This window comes from Cricetulus griseus, chromosome 2 (assembly GCF_003668045.3).
Source record: "Cricetulus griseus strain 17A/GY chromosome 2, alternate assembly CriGri-PICRH-1.0, whole genome shotgun sequence".
NCBI classification, from domain to species: Eukaryota; Metazoa; Chordata; class Mammalia; order Rodentia; family Cricetidae; genus Cricetulus; species Cricetulus griseus.
In genome coordinates, this window is record NC_048595.1 from 427,736,732 (window position 1) to 427,754,306 (window position 17,575).

The 17,575-nt window shown below is 37.5% G+C and overlaps 1 protein-coding gene across 2 annotated transcripts in view; it reads right to left on the reverse strand.

The window, feature by feature from the left end:
- Positions 1-17,575, reverse strand: part of Usp37 (ubiquitin specific peptidase 37) — a 66,969-nt gene that overhangs the window by 46,862 nt on the left and 2,532 nt on the right. For both annotated transcript variants that reach the window (XM_027397218.2, XM_027397217.2), the window contains exons 2-7: positions 14,058-14,202; positions 11,955-12,022; positions 10,472-10,694; positions 9,632-9,803; positions 4,984-5,084; positions 470-648 (exon numbers count right to left, since the gene is read on the reverse strand). In XM_027397218.2, coding sequence (XP_027253019.1) covers positions 470-648; positions 4,984-5,084; positions 9,632-9,803; positions 10,472-10,627 — 608 coding nt within the window. In that variant the 5' untranslated portion in view covers positions 10,628-10,694; positions 11,955-12,022; positions 14,058-14,202. The remainder of the gene's footprint in view (positions 1-469; positions 649-4,983; positions 5,085-9,631; positions 9,804-10,471; positions 10,695-11,954; positions 12,023-14,057; positions 14,203-17,575) is intronic.

Consider the following 17,575-nt stretch of genomic DNA (forward strand, 5'->3'; position numbering starts at 1 on the left):
AAAGTGGGTGATGTGCAAGCACAGAATTTGAGTTCAAACACCAGGAGCCACATGAAGAGCTGGATGTGATGGTGCACCCACAACCCCAGTGCTGGGAAGGTCCCGGGGCTTGCTAATAAGTGCCAACCAGTGAGAAACCCTTTCCAAAAAAGCAGTAGACAACATCCAAAGAATGGCCCCAAGGCTGTCCTGTGGCCTTCACACACACGTAAATGTACACGTGCACATCCATCCACATCCAGACAAAAAATTAGAAACATACTCAAAGATAGGAAATATGACTATAATAGTCCTATTCTTTACACTCTACTTAATATACTGTATTGTCTACATGTTCAATGCTCTCTGACATAAACTAAAGACAAATACTTATACATGAAAAATTATGCTTGCTTCTTTTTTCTTCTTGACTTTTAAAAGTCCCAAAAGACACTTGTAAACAGGCTCTGAAAGACTAAGTCATTCCTACCGGTTTTCTAATAATCCTGATCGAAGAGGCGTTGATGTCAGTGTCAAAGAAGGAATTGTCCTGCTAACAGCGATTCCACTACCGGCTACTGTCTTAACTGATCCTCTACTGGGGTTGCCAAGAACTTTTCGAAATGGAATGTCATCTTTAGTTTCTAAACTTCCTCGTTTTGAAGAGGCCTGTAAGAATAAAGTGTGAGACAGTTAAATCTTTGACTTAAGTGAAAACATATTTTGAGACAGGATCCCAAAGAAACTCAAGGATGGCCTCAAACTTGCTAAGTAGAGAGGATAACCTATCTAGAACTGGTCCTCCAGCCACCACATCCTAAATGCCAGGGTTACAAACACACATCACTATGCTGGTTTAAGTGGTTTAAAGGACCAACCCCAGAGCTTCATGCATGCTACACAAGTCTTCCACCAAGTGAGCTACACCCCCAGTCCAATTATAAATTTTTTAGATCAGCAATTTTTAAAAGATTTAATATATATATATATATATATATATATATATATATATATTAAATCTTAGAACGCAGGAGGCAGAGGCAGGCAGATCTTTGTGAGTTTGAGGCCAGCCTGGTCTACAAAGTGAGTTTCAGGACAGCCAGGGCTATACACAGAGAAACCCTGTCGTGAAAAAATCAAATCCAAAAAAAATTTGTGTTTATTTAATGCACATTGGTATTTTGCCTGCATGTATGTCTCTGAGGGCGTCAGATTCCCTGGAACTGGAGTCACAGACAGTTATGAGCTGTCATGTGGGTCTAGGAATTAAATCCAGGTCCTCTGGAAGAGTAGTTAGTGCTCTTAGCCATTGAACCATCTCTCCAGCCCCCTATCCCAGTGATACTTATGGAGAGTTAAAAAAACTATCTAGGGGATTCTGATATAGTCAAGTGTGAAAAACTGAATTTGACATTCATTTTCTTGTAGTCAGTCTGTCTGTCTGTCTATCTATCTATCGATCTTACTATCGATCTTACTATCTATCTATCTATCTATCTATCTATCTATCTATCTATCTGTTTTGAGAAAGAATCTTACTCTGTAGTCCCAGCTAGCCTAAACTCACCATTTTTTCCTCAGACTTAAGTGCTGAGATTATAGACATACAAAATCACATCTAACTATCCCACAGTATTCTTATAAATTTGAAAATCTTGGGGCTGACGACATTATTCAGGAACTAAAAGCACTTGTCATGCTAGCCTGATGATCCAAACTGATTCCCAGAAGCATGTAAAAGTGAAGGAAAGAACAAACTCCACAAAATTGTCCTCTGACTTACATGCCCTGTGGCATGCATGCAGCTGTGTACATGCACGCACGCACGCACGCACGCACGCAGGCATACCTGGATGCAGAAGATAAAGAGCCCTATTTTTAATTACTAACACCAAAAGACAAAAATGGTAGCTGACACATGCAGTTTCAGCATCAGGAAAGCCAAAGCGGGAGGATCCCTGCAAGCTCAAGAGCAGCTTGGGATACACAGTCCATTTCAAGCTTGTCTAGGCTACAAAGTGAGACTGTATCTCAAAAGAAGTCCCTGCAAAACATTAAGTTCAGAAAGACATGCTCTAGTGATCAGTATGAGAAGTGATTTTTGGGGAAAAAAACAAATCCTGATCATGACAAGGTTTAGAAAAAAATAGCACAGCATTACATGTTTAACATGCCCAAAGCCTTGGAACCATGAAAGAAAAATAAAAAGAGAACTAAAGAAGAATGGAGGCAACTGACACAACTTAATATCAAATCAGGAATACTCAATACAAGCCACAGGATTCATGAGGGAGTCAATTTGAGAAATAAAGCAAACATGCAATAGTGCAGAGAAAGAAGGTAAGTTAAAGCGTACTGACAAATGAATTAAGGATCTACTCAATGGATGTTCAGTGTAGTAATGTGAACATATGTGAATAGTAGTATTTGAGACTAATGTTCAGACAGGTGTTGGCATTAGAATTCTATGTTTCTGTGTTTCTGGGCTCCGTGGTTACTGTTCTTGCAGAGGACCCTGGGTTCAATTCCCAGCACCCATATGATGGCTCAGAACCATCCATAACTCCAGTTACAGGTGATCTGGTGCCCTCTCCTGACCTCCAAGAGCACCAAGCATACATGTGGGAAAATAGGTACACATGTAGCCAAAGTACTCATATATAATAAAATGAATCATAGGGATTTCTCTACAAAATTATGGAACAGAAATTACTTTCCTTTTATAGAATTTTAACCTTGGGATAGGAAAGAAACCTCAGGATGAATGATTGTTAAGATAAATTCAAATGGGTGGGTGGAAGCTCAGCAGCAGAGCACTTACAAGTATGCACAAGTTTCTAAGTTCAAGCCTAAGCACCACAAAATATAAAATTCTCAGATTTATAAATCAAAGCAACTAACATTAAAGAGTTTGAGAGATGGCACAGAAGTTAAAGAGCACTGGCTGCGTAATTCCTAGCATCCATATGGTAGCTCAAAACCATCTGAAACCCCAGTTCCAAGGGATCTGATGCCATCTTCTGGCCTCCAAAGGCACCAAACACACCTGTGTTGCACAGACATATAGGTAAGCAAAACCGCCATATACATAAGATAAAAGTAATTAAAAATATTGTTAACTGAAAAAGTACTGACATTCAAGTATTTTATAAAGATACAGACTGACCAACTTCACGATTACCCTACTCTACCTGCCAAGTTCCATGTCTACTCTCCCAACCTGCTGTTCTTTTCTTATTTCTCTAAGCAACACAAATATCTATTCTTTTTATTATATACTTTGTAGCATACTATCTATATAGTTTGTCTTTTTGTTGTTGCAAAAAAATTTAGTTTATTTTTATGTTTTGCCTACATGTGTATTCATGTACCTAGTGCCAACAAAGGTCAGAAGAGGACATCAGATTCCTTGGGCCTGGAGTCATAGATAATTGTGAGCCACATGTGGTTACAGAAATTGGGTGAGCACCATGAGGATCCAATGACTATGCAGAAAGTTGTGTCAAATTAATATTATAGATGTATAAACATTGAAAGGTGCAGCCTTTAATCCCAGCATTTGGGAGGCAGAGGCAGGCCTCTGCCTGTGAATTCTCTGTGAATTTGTGTCCAGGCTGGTCTACAGAGCTCCAGGACAGTCAAGGCTACACAAAGAAAACGGTTATCTTGGACAAAAACAACCAAACAACATTTATGTCTGTTATACATTTTACCATTCTGGCATAAAAATTACTAACTACAAATTTGTTCATCTCAAAATATACTTCAAAGAGGTCAGACCCCTCTACTCATTCCCTCAAAATACACACTAATCCTATCTGTATAAAATTACAAAAGATACAACATATGCTAACAGAAAACACCGGTATACTCCACACTATTTTCTCATGATCATCATCATGATCATAGTTTTCATCATCATCCAGGTATGGTGGCCCAGCACTTGGGAGGCAAAGGCAAAAGGAGGATCTCTGTGAGTTCAAGTCCTACTTGGTCTAAAAATCAACTTCCAGAGCATCCAGAACTGCACAGAGAGACCCTGTCTCAAAAAACAAAAACGAAATCTCTAGGTGAGCCTAGTTGATGGCTTAGCAGGTAAAGGCAGCTATGATGAAGCCTGGCAACCAAAATTCAATCACCAGGATCTGTGTGGTGTAAAAAGAAAATGAATTCTGTAAGCTCTCCTCAGACCTCCAGATATATGTTGTACACATACAAATGTATATATACACACTTAAGTATTTATACACACACACACACACACACACACACACACACACACACACACACACACACACAAAAACACACACTGAAAACAAAACCATGAAAAGAACCTAAGTCATTTAGCTCTTAATTATTGTTCAACCCAGTATTAACTAAGTAATCATCTCTCTGCACAAATGTCTTTACAGAACAACTTTGATGTTTCTGATTTTATACAATATTTTATATTGCTTTCCTTTACAAATCAATTAAAAGAGACAACAATTGCTAAACTGTAGTAAAATTATTTACTGGTACCTAAAGTCTCTTTTCCGAATACAGAGCAAGTACAGGACAGCCAGAGCTACACAGAAAAACCTTGTCTTGAGAGCCGGGCATTGGTGGCACACGCCTTTAATCCCAGCACTCAGGAGGCAGAGTCAGTCGGATCTCTGTGAGTACCAGGCCAGCCTGATCTACAGAGTGAGTGCCAGGATAGGTTCCAAAGCTACACAGAGAAACCCTATCTCGAAAAACAAAAAAGAAAAGAGAGAGAGAGAGAGAGAGAGAGAGAGAGAGAGAGAGAGAGAGAGAGAGAGAAAGGGTAAAATTGTGATAATACTCAGAAAACTATTTTTAGAAAAACAAATAGATTGAGGTAACCAGAGTGATAAAGGTCAGCTACATCAGAGTACCACTGTAATGCTATATTAGAGATCATTATCTAAACTCCACACCATGCAACTACTTAATATATCTATGCTAATCAATTTTTGAGTCAGAAGATTCAAATGAACATACCTGATTGTCCGAGTAAGAAAGCTGTTTGTTAGTTTCCTTCTGAGAGGCCCTGCTGCCCAGAATAGTTCCAAAACTACCAGACCCTTGAGAAGGCTTCATAGCTGGTGGACAAAAATGAACAAACCACTTAATTTAGTAAAAATATTCATCATAATTACTGTTATAGAATACAGAAATGGAAGTAATAGCCAATTCTGACAGAATGTACAACTGAGATACATAGTAACATTTAAGGATAAGAGCTCCAATAAAATAATAATTAACACAAAAAGTGAGGCCTTGGAGCTGGAGAGATGGCTCAGTGGTTAAGAGCACTGGCAGATGATCTTCCAGAGGTCCTGAGTTCAATTCTCAGCAAGCACATGGTGGCTGACAACCACCTGTAATGAGATCTGGTGCCCTCTTCTGGCCTTCGGGGATACATGCAGGCAGAATACTGCATACATAATTAATAAATATTTTTTTCTTTTTCAGTGAGGTCATTTAACAGTATAAAAATGTAGAAGATGTGGCTGGAGAGATGGCTTAGAGGTTAAGAGCACTGGCTGCTCTTCCAGAGGTCCTGAGTTCAATTCCCAGCAACCACATGGTGGCTCACAATCATCTATAATGAGATCTGGCATCCTCTTCTGGCATGTAGGCATACATACAAGCAGAACACTGTATACATAATAATACAATCTTAAAACACAAACAAAATTTAAGCTGGGCATTGGTGGCACACGCCTTTAATCCCAGCACTTGGGAGGAAAAGGCAGGCAGATCTCTGTGAGTTCGAGGCCAGCCTGTTCTCTAGAGCGAGTGCCAGAGGCTCTAAAGCTACATAGAGAAACCCACCCTGTCTTGAAAAACCAAAAAAAGAAAAAAGAAAGAAAAGAAAAATAAAAGACCCAGAGACAGATATTGGGGTTCAAGTTGAAAATCAGGGAGGCAAAGCAGCCAAGCTACCAGAGAGCTCTTACCTCTAAAAGGGCTGGGGTGTTCATATTCTCAACATGGCTGGAAAATGAATACCTCATACTAACTACTGAAGAACCTGCTGCTATCTTTTATACACCTCTAGGTGTGTGATCCAGGTGCTGAGATCATCTTTTTGTGAGCTGTTTCTCTTTAGACTGGATCAACCGTGTGTAGATCTGGGTGGGCGTGGATCCATCGACTTTTTTTTTTTTTCTTTTCTTTTTTTGGTTTTTCCAGACAGGGTTTCTCTGTGTAGCTTTGGAGCCTATCCTGGCACTCGCTCTGGATACCAGGCTGGCCTCGAACTCACAGAGATCCGCCTGCCTCTGTATCCCGAGTGCTGGAACCAAAGGCATGCGCCACCAACGCCCGGCTCCATCCACTTCTTAATAATGAGTCCTAGGATTAAAAGTGTATACCACCACCTCCTAGCTTCGGGCTGCTGGGATTAAAGGCGTTTACCTGCCTTCTATGGTTTGTGGTTGACTTTGCTTTCTGACTCCTCAGTCAAGCTTTAATAAATCATACTATATCAACAAGTTGTTTTGATTCCTGCATATACTGTGGCACAGTGAGTGGGTCCACACACATACCCACAAAATAAAGGTAAAAATCTTTTTTTTTTTTTAAGAAAAGTAACCAAGCAGAATAGCTTCTACTCCATAGAAATCCATGTTCATTTTAAAAAGTTCAAGGTACTCTACAAATGTGAACTTGTATAATGCTTCTCTTCCTTTTCTCATATAGCTGCCAAAGTCATAGTTCAGGACCCAGAGAGATGTCTCAGTGGATAAGAGCACTTACTGCCCTTTCAGAGGACCCAGGTTTGATTCCCCCCCGAACACAGAAGGTAGTTCATTACCATCCTTAACTCTTGTTCCAGGTTATCCAACGCCTTCTTCTGCCCTCCACCGGCACCAAGCACACATGTGGTATATATACATACGTGCAGGCAAAACACTCACACATAAAATTAAAATGAAAAAAGTGTAAAAAAGAAATTGAGCTTACTTATGAATTTGAGCATTTTTTCATGCTCAAGATCCGTCTACTTCCTGAATCCAATTTTTTTTTTTTTTTTTACCATTTATGTTTCAATCCTCTCCTGCACTCTCTTTCTAGCTTATATAATGGGTTTTTGTTTCATGAAGATATTAACATGTTATATGGGAGGAGAGCCTGCACAATTTACCAAGACCCTATTTCAAAATGTTAATGACATTAACATGCTATTATGTGTGTGACTCAGCAATAGACTGCTTGCCTAGCATCTGTGAGGTTCTAAATTCAATCCCCATAATCTCAAAAATTACTCTGGGACACCACTTTAGCTAATGTTTGCAATCTTTTTTCTTTGCCATGGAGATACTCTAAATGTTATAAAAAGTCTAAGCTATCAATCATCTTTTCCACTCAGAGATTGTTAGAATTAAATCTTCTTTAACCACAATCTATCATTCTATTTTTTTTCAAACTCAAATTCATATTCAAAATTTACTTAGGTGAAAGAAAAGTATCTTAAGCACTTAGCAATTTATCTTGAACCAGATAATGCTACCAATGCTAATTCTTTTCTACCCCTGTAAATATTTGAATATCCTTTCTTCTCTATCTCTATTTCATATATTATTATTATCGTGAAGAAGGTGTGAAGGGAATATTGCTATAAAGTCCAAGGTAGCCAGCACTTATTATCTCATGTGTAGCTTAGGCTGGCCTTGAACTTGCAATGCTCCTGCCCCTACCTCCTCAGTGAAGGAATGAAAAAATACATGTCACCATGCCTAGCTGGATTTTTCAAGTTATTTTTACATTTGTTATCTAATACTAGTCCTTGCAATATGTGTTGTTGTGCATAAAGGCCTCTAAACTGAAAAAATTAAACTGATTTGGCCAAAATCAAAGGGTATGTTAGAGTTAAGCTTATAGCTAACTAATAATAGCTATCTATGACTTACTGAGTCTCTAACATGCATTTATCAGTACTCATTCTTTTAAAAGCTTGGGTGTGGTGGTACATGCTTATAATCCAGGCTATGTGGTAGACTAAGGCAAGAAACTTCAAAGCCAGAATAGGAATCTTAGCCTGACCCTATCTCAAAATAAAATAAATATAGCTTAGTTGCCTAGCATGAGAAAGACCCTTGGATTTCCAGTGTATATAAAATGCTTTCCACTCAATATCAAGACAGGGTTTCTCTGTTTAACAGCTTTGGCTATCCTGGGAATCTCTTTGTAGAGTAAGCTGGCCTTGAACTCAAAGATCTACCTGCCTCTGCCTCCCAAAATGCTGGGATTAAAGATGTGCACCACTGGCCCAGCCACACATTAATTCTTGAGACTACCATTCAATTAATATGATGGGTACAGTAGACTAAAACAAAATAGAAATATAGACTCAATACCATTGTTTAAAATTTGAAATAGTGCTATATTCAAATGCTTTTTTTGAGACAGGGTCTTGTTACATAGCCCAGGCTGGCTTCAAACTCACAACCCTACTGCCTTAGCCTCTCAAATGTCAAGTGCTAGAAATATAAGTATTTGTACCACTATTGTACACCCCCTCACCTGTTTTTTCTTTCCTGTCCTTTCCTCAACAGGGTTGAACAGACTGGCTTTAAACTCGGGCTCCTAGCCTTAGCTTCCTGTTTAGCGGGACATCATACCTATTTGTTTTCAGTATTGTTAATAATCAAGCTTACACAGTTCTAGATTGGTGGCATGAACATATGAATAGTTACTAAACAGAAAACAACAAAAACCTTAATTCATACAAATGGTGCAGTAATAAATATATCAACTCAACATAAGAAAATTCATACTGCCACATCTTCATTTTCTATGGAGAAAGGAGGAATAAGTCAGTACAAGACCTTGTAATATGCTAAGTACCTGCTTTACTAGAACTACACCTCCAGTCTGAACAGATATTTACTTCCTACTTTTCAATTGAGCACCTTTTATTTCTTCATTACCCAATGGTTCTGGTAAAGATTTCAAGTGCTACATTGCACAAAAGTAAAAAGAGCAACCATCTTATTTTGTTATTGATTTTAGAGAAAAAGCTTCCAGATTTTCACAACTAAGTGTGTTAGCTGTGGGCTTAACATGCATTGGCTTTAATCACGTTGAAATAGTTTTCTTCTACTCCCTAGCCTATTTAGAGTAGTTATTGTGAAAGAATATTAAACTTTTGTCATGTTTTTTCCTTAACTGAGATGACTGTGTGGTTTTTGTCCTTCATTCTGTTATTGTGGTGCACTATATTGACTGATTTTCATACTGAACTATTATTACATTTCAGGAATAAATTTAGCATAATTCTTCTATTGTGACATTTAACTCAGTCCAATACTATTTTGTTGAGGATTTTCCCATCAGTGCTCATCAGGAATATTGGTGTACAGTCATCATATTCTTTCTCTCATATAGCTCAGGCTGGCCTTGACTCACATTGCTAAGAATGTCTTTGAACTTTGATACTCCTGCCTCTACCTGAGTGCTGGAATTACATGCATGCCCACTAAGGCTGGTTTCTGTGTGCTGACATATTAAGGACTCCGGAGCCCCGTGCATGCTCTGAGCCCTGGTGTAGGCTCTACCAACTGAGCCACATCCCTAACCCTCAGTCAACATATTCTTTTAGAGCTGTTAACGGCAGACTCATGAGATGATTTGTACTTACCTGCATGAAGTCTGTTTTGATGGACTGCATCTAGAAACAACCTCATTTCCTCTGCTTCCTTACTTGGTACTTTGTCAATAGACAAGAAGCTGTTATCTTGTAAAGTCAACATTAGGCGACTTTGTTTTGTTCCACTGGGTCGGAGCACCACATTTTTAATGTTATGACTGAGCTAAAAAAAAAAAAAAAAAAAGAAGAGAGGAGAAAAGTTATCTTTTTACCCAAAATATACAACAAATTATAATTGTCTAAAAATCTCATCTTAGACAAGTTCTGACCCAGGTAGTCCATGCTGGCCTTGAATTACAACTACTACTGACTCAACCTCCAAAGTGCTAGCTAGGATCATAGGAGTGTGCCAGATTTGGCCTAATAGGATTTTATTATTTTTACTGTTGTTTTCTTTTGGGGGTGGGTGGATTTTAGTTTACAGTTCCATATCATGTTATTTTTTTGAGAAAGGGTTTTATATAAACCAATCTGGCCTCAAACTTGATTTGTGGCTAATCTTCCTGTTTCTTCCTCTCAAGTGTTAGGATTACAGATATGTATCACTGCTTATGGCTGTTAATGTGGTTTTTGAAATAGCTTTAAGTATCTTATCGGGTACTTAAATCTAAGTTCTTTCCCACTAGTTTTCTTTGCAACAATGGTGACTGCCTCCTACTTTTTATTAAACCCCACAATACTACTGAGTAATTTATAAAACCAACACATGAAAGTATCAGTGTCACAGAAGTAAGCCTTTCAAAGCCACTTTACTAAAACTATGACACAGTATGGCTATTATTTAGTAGAGAATTTCACTAAGGAACCACTCCAAAGCAAAATCTATCATACCTGAAATATCCTTGGAATTCCTCCAGTGTTGTAGTGAACTACTAGGCTGACTTTACTGTCTTTTTCCACAATTTCAAAGGATCCTTCTTTCCACTTTGTAATCCCAGTTTGCATACTTCGAATTCTGATAGGACCATATATCTTCAGAGGAGACATATTTTCTTTAAAAATAAATTGCTTTTAACCAAATAAAAAGCAAAAATATATGTTCACCCGACAGATTCTAAAGAAGAAAAATACAAGTTACAAGTGGTTAAAAACAGAGTTTTAAAGAGGATATTTAATAAACCATCTTATATCCTTCTCTGTTTGGGAAAAAAATCATTTTCTGTCTAACGAAAAAACTTTACTCCTTCCCTAAGAACCATCCATATTCAGCATTACCATTTGCAAAAAGCAATTTAACTTTAGACAAATACTCAAATTTATTGGAGTTTCCAAAATAAATGGTTTTTTCTTCTTTGGTGAGTGTGTGCATGATGTGTGTGCATGAGCAAAGGCACACACGTTCAGCAGTTGTCGGAGACGGTTCCTTTTGTTCACTGCTGCATCCACCAGGCTAGGGTACCCACAATCTCCCAGTGATTCTCCTGTCCCTGCCTCCTGTGTCCTTTAGGATCATGCTAGATTACAGACATGTGTGCACTCTGTCCAGCTTTTATGTGGAGTCTGGGGATTCAAATTCAGGTCATCAGGCTTGGTCATCAAGTACTTTATCGACAGTCATCTCCCTAATCCCTTGAGTGAACTTCTAATACTTATAAATGACTTACAACAATCAATCATAGGGTTAGGGTAGACTTGTCTAAAGTCACCAATAAAATTATAATAATAGATGTTATCAAATAGTACTACACATATAAATGTGCAAATATCTAAAATTGCTAAACCAAATTTTTTATGTATTTTCATCTTCTAAAAGAATATCTTTAAAACGGATTTTTGCTTATAAGTTCATAAATTAAGTATCATTGAACACAACTACTGCCTAGATGGTTCAATTGGAAAAACCTAGAAAAGATAGTCTAAAGGGTTAGGTCTAGAAATTGGGAGCAAATTCTGTCACTAACTTGTAACTTCTTTCTCTGGTATTAGTGCTGTCAATCATGAAGTGGACCGGCAAACCAGCAAACAATGTAATACTGGGGGATGAAATAACACACACACGCAGCTGATAGTACTACTTAACATTAATGGAGTTTGCATCCATGTGCTGAATTATTCCTTCTACATAATATACCTTTGTCCAAAGACCACAATAAATCAGATGTTAATGGGGGTTACAACTGTCTGTGAGGCCAGCCAGGTAAGAGAGATGACTCATGTACAAGTGATGCCAAAGCTGGCCAACTGCCACCACGTGAACCTTAGTTTGCCAGACCATCTTTTTTTCCTCAAAAATGAACTTTATATAAAATTATTCATTTCATATTATAAGCAATAAATTCAAATTTTAAAAAGTTACAAATCAAACAAAACTCACCTGCAGGCAGGAGACGACTAGTCTGAGGTCCTGTAGTTCAAAGCCTATAGTTACTGCATAGAAAGTAACTAGAAATCAAAGAAGACATTTAAAAACACTTGAGAGTTCAATGCTCTTATGCATCTTACGTTCTTCATTATTATTTATTCACACCCTCAAAATTTCTGAGGGCCAACTGTGGCCATATTTAAATATTAGCAATTTACTGGACATATAAATTCAAAATAACGTTTATTACTGCCTATTCATGTGATATTTTGCACAAACAAGTAACCCTACAGAAACCTGAACAAGCAACCTGCACTTGTAATACATTTTAGCAATTATTTGTGGCTCTATTGTTTGTACAAGTCCTTGAGATTTTTTCCATTCTGTCTATCATGATTAGAAAGAATATGTTGTTCCTCTCCTACGCCAGCTTCCCAAACCAGAATCATTAGAACTAGTTTTGACCATCTTATAGGATATTCTGGTGCTGGACTAGAAATGGGAGGTCAGAATTCAGTGAATTCTAACTCCATATGCCTTTTCAGGTAACTTTCTAAGTAAACTGCAAATCAAGTAATTCATTCTCCATCTTAGTATTGTTCAATAGCTTTTAACTGTTTTCGCAATAAAATACAAAGTCATTAACATGATGTTAAGTCCTCATCTCATGGTCCAGGCCCCCATTATCTATTCCCAATAAGTGTCCCCTCAATCCAGCTATCTCAACTAAAAATTTTTTCCAAAAGCCATGTGTTTTCATGACACTGAATCTCTCCACACTGTGGTCATGCCTGTAAGTTTTCATGTATTCTCCCCTTCTGACTGACCTGCCTTAATTCCTTCTCTTGGTTCTAAAATCAAGGCTCAACTTAAATATCACCCTCTTTAGAAACTTTGCTACTTTTCATAGGTTCTCTTCCTCATACCCACTCTGAAGCTATTTAAGTCTTTCTCCATATTCCTGTTGTACTTTGTACTTATTGACACATGACACTTCTATAAATGTAATTTTTCCCCTTTGTTTCTACATATACTATTTGAAGACAGGGAATATGTTCTTTTAATCTCATTAAGCTATCATTGTTCAAGAATGATGAACAAGCTGGGCATGGTGGCACATTCCCAGCACTTGGAAGGCAGAAGAATGAAGATTACTGTGGACTTAAAGGTAGTCTAGCCTATACAGCAAGTATTATATCAAAGATACATAGTAAGTTTACCTCAAAAAAGATTTTATGTCTAACTTTTTTCATCTTTCCTTCTACCTCTCCTTGAAAAGTTTTATGTCTTATCAAATTCTTTCATCTTTCTTTATAGCTCATTATTGGTTAGGGTACTAAAAGGGAATATAAGATACTATTATTTTGGTGTTTATTATAAATATCACTATCAAATAAAACAAATGAAATTTCACATCTACTAAAATATACAAGAAATTTTAAAAAATTTTATTTCTATCTAATTCTAAAAGTAAATTTTGGTTATGAGTTTTACTTAATAACTTCATATATTAAACATTTTCTTAACCATTTTGACTAGCAACTTTCTTCTAATGAAAAAACTGAAAGATACCAAAAATACAATAAAAACATTCAGTATTTCTTTTGCACTAAGTAAATGAACAATAGCCACTTCTGAGCTTGCCTTTCTTGCTTAAGACAGTTTCTTTTTCAGTATGAAGTACACATAGAAATTTTTAAAAAATTGTTTTTTAGAGACAGGGTCTTACACTGTAGCACAGTTTGGTTTAGAACTCACTGTATAATACAGGTTGGCTTCAAACTCACAGCAATTCTGCTTTACCACCCTGCCACAAGTGCTGGGATTATAGGTGTGAGCCACTATGCCCAGCATTAGTTAAGCTTCCTATTAACGGGAGAAAAAGATTCCCTGAATTTTAACAGCTATCCAGCTTTGAGCATTCATGCAAGCTCATATGGCAAACTATGTTGTTTTTTAAAATTCATTTACTTAAATGCACACATATCAGGCATTCCGTGGTAAAGAAATAATGCTAAAACATAAATATATAATTATACAGTAAACATAAAAACTGTCAATTCTTGCCTATTTGCATAATACTGGAAACAGAACCAAAACAAAAACAATACTTACTTTTCAGTGACTTTTACTGAAAAATTCCACATAGTAACAATTCACCTTTATTCTGCTTCTTGTGCCAAAAGCAATGTACTTTCCTTGAGAAACTATTCATATTCTTCAGCTCTACCAGTAATCCCTTGAGGAGTCATCAACTCAGCTAAAGAAAACATAAGTGTGCTTAAAAAGTTTTACCATATGAAATTCAAACCAGAAATATATGTGTGTGTGTGTGTGTGTGTGTGTGTGTGTGTGTATATATATATATATTATATATATATATATATATATATATATGTTAAAAAAAAAGACTCATTTAAAGACCACTCTTACTGAAAATGTTTAAAATAAAGTGTAACACATCCACTCCTCACAAAATAGGGATGTGCCTGCAGTGGAGAATGAGGAGCTGTAGGAAGAGCCTGCAAGTCCTTCACCTTGTCTTCCTTTTGTTTATTGCTGTTAGACTTTGAAACTAAGTCAGTGAAAAAGTACATCCTTTGTTGACTTTAGAAACATTGTTACATCATAACCATCTAAAAGACAAATTTGTGTTGATCTGTAGTTTTTAAAGCTGGCAAAAGGATATCTTCACTTACCTTTCAGAGGTTTTCAAAAAAATAAGTAACAAAAAATTCTTTCTTAATTTAGGTCCCTCTGAAATCCTACCACAAACTTAAATACATTATCAACTTTTAACTCATCTGTTCATTTAGAAAAAAGATTACTGACTTATTCCAGTTAGAAGATACAAATATGAAGATGACACAGGGCAAGACTGGTTACTGTTCCTTGATATCCGTATGTTTATCCTTCCCATCATCATTCAGACAAGAAGTCTTACCCGTCAGCTTTAAACTCCTTCTCACCTACTATTCAATACCCAATCTTTTCAAAAGTACTTGCCTATTTCAGAAACTCATCACTATGGGATAGGGATGTGGCTCTGTTGGTAGAGTGCTTGCCTAGCATGCATGAAACCCTGGATCGTCAGAAAAGGATTAACTGGTGTGCCTCTATCCCAACACTTGTGAGGGGGAAGTAGTTCAAGGTTCATCTTCAGCTGCACAATGAGTTTCAAGGCCAGCCTGGGCTACATAAGAGCCTGTCTCAAAATAAGTTAATTAAAAACTCGTTTCTTTAAATCACCCCGCCTAGTATCATGCATTTACTAAGCATAGTGCCACGTATCAAACACTTTCATTTAATATTAGTAATCTTAGAGGACAGGAAAGGAAACTGAGATAAAGATACAGATAAAGGAAACTAAGACTTCCAGAGATTAAGAAATTAATGCAAGGGGCTAGAGAGATGGCTCAGTAGTCAAGATCACTTGTTGCTCTTGCAGAAGACCTGGTCTTGATTCCCAGCACTCACATGATGGCTCACAACAATCCGTAACTAACTCCAGTTCTGGGGGAGACACTCTCTTCTCAACTCCACAAGCATCCGGCACAGATGTGGTATACATACATACATACGTGCAGAAAAAACACATGTAACGAATCTTTTTAAAAAGAAAATAATATAGAGTCACTAAGAGACAAATCTATGCCCAAACCCAAAACTTTCTCCCTGTTGTTTGGTTTTTTGAAACAGGATCTCATGTAGCCTAGGCTGGTTTTGAACTATGTAGGTGGAGGCTGACCTTGAACTACTGTTCCTCCTAGTTCCAATCTTCAAGTGCTGGGATTACAGGCATATATCACTACACCTGGCTGGAACCCAAATTTTTAACCACTATCATAGTTCATCCTCATCAATGAATTGTGTAAGTCACTTCTCAGTCACTATTCTCAAAGAATTTTTCCATCAACGAATCCTTTCTACAATAGTCTTTTTTTTTACTTCTTAGGAGCTAAAGTACACACTAATTGTTTTCACAGCTTTCTCCCTAGTCAGGCACAAGAACTTAGGTACATTTCTGGTATACCCCAGCAAAATAAACAGCAAGTGCTAAGTACTCAATACTAATACTGCTATCTCCATTATAAACATTTTTACTTGCACACTACAAACTAGAAAATAAAATTTTGACATCTACACACTTCCTTTTTTGTTTTCAGCATAAACTCTTTAAGTCCTAAAATGTTATTAAATTTTAATATTGGGCTGGGCGGTGGTGGCGCACGCCTTTAATCCCAAGCACTCGGGAGGCAAAGGCAGGCGGATCTCTGTGAGTTCGAGACCAGTCTGGTCTACAAGAGCTAGTTCCAGGACAGCCTCCAAAGCCACAGAGAAACCCTGTCTCAAAAAAAAAAAAAAAAAAAAAAAAAAAAAAAAATATTGATTTCCTTACCTACCAAGAACTGTTTTATCTATTTGTAGACACCTCATCTTTACTAGTCTCTAGTTAACCTGTTGCTAAAATACATAAACCACTCTGCTGGTTTTCAATGACTTTCTTTTGTAACAACAACATCAAAATCATAAAACAGAGCCTGTAAGAATGGCCCAACAGTGGTGGTGAACACCTTTAATCCCAGCACTCATGCGGGAGGCAGAGGCAGGCAGATCTCTGTGAGTCGGAGGCCAGCATGCTATACAGATCGAGTTCCAGAACAGGTTACAAAGATACATAGAGAAACTCTGTCTGGGGGTAGGGGGGGATAAAGAGAAAAAAATGAGAATTATTTGATAACAGGAATAAGTAAAACTATCAAAAACTGAAGACCCTTGGTTGCTCTTTGTCCCTTGCTCATTCTCAAAATTCTATGGCTAGAATTCAGGCTCCCAGCATGCTAAGCGAGCACCCTACAGCTGAGCCACACTCCCATCTGTTTTCCTTTGCAGAATGAAGTGTTTGTTACAACAGTACCAGAAAACTAATGCTTTCAAAAAAAAACAAGATGGTTTGCTAGGCATTGGTGGCACACACCTTTAATCCCTGCACTCGGGAGGTAGAGGCAGGTGGATCTCTGTGAGTTCAAGGCCAGCCTGGTCTACAGAGTGAGTGCCAGAATAGACTCCAAAGCTACACAGAGAAACCCTGTCTCGACCCCCCCCAAAAGATGATTCTTACAGCATCTTACATCTCTATAAGTTTATGTCAAGTTCCAATTTGATTCATTTAACCAATTCTTAAGAAATGAAAACGAAAGTGAGTTGTTTTATTTTTATTTTTCAGTGTGTGTGTGTGTGTGTGTGTGTGTGTGTGTGTGTGTGTGTGTGTGTTTGTAAAAGGTCAGGTATATTGCAAGAATGGGTACTGCCTAAAGTAGCTTTTATCCAACCTGGAGGTTGAGACTAGAGGGGGAAAAAAAAAAATCAAGAGATGGCTTCACTGAGAAAGTATTACTTAAGCTGAAAATTAAGGCATAGTTGATTGAAGGATGGTAGCACTGGAACAACCCAGGTGAACATAGTAGTGTGTGCAAAAGCCCTAAGCTAGAAATGTCAACACAAATTAAATCAATGTGACTGGAGGTTGGTTTAGAGAAAGGAAGCGGTCAGAAGATGAAGCTAATGAAGTAGGCAAGACCAGGTTATTCAGAATCTCTCTCTCCAGGGATTCATGCATGCTAGATAAGCAT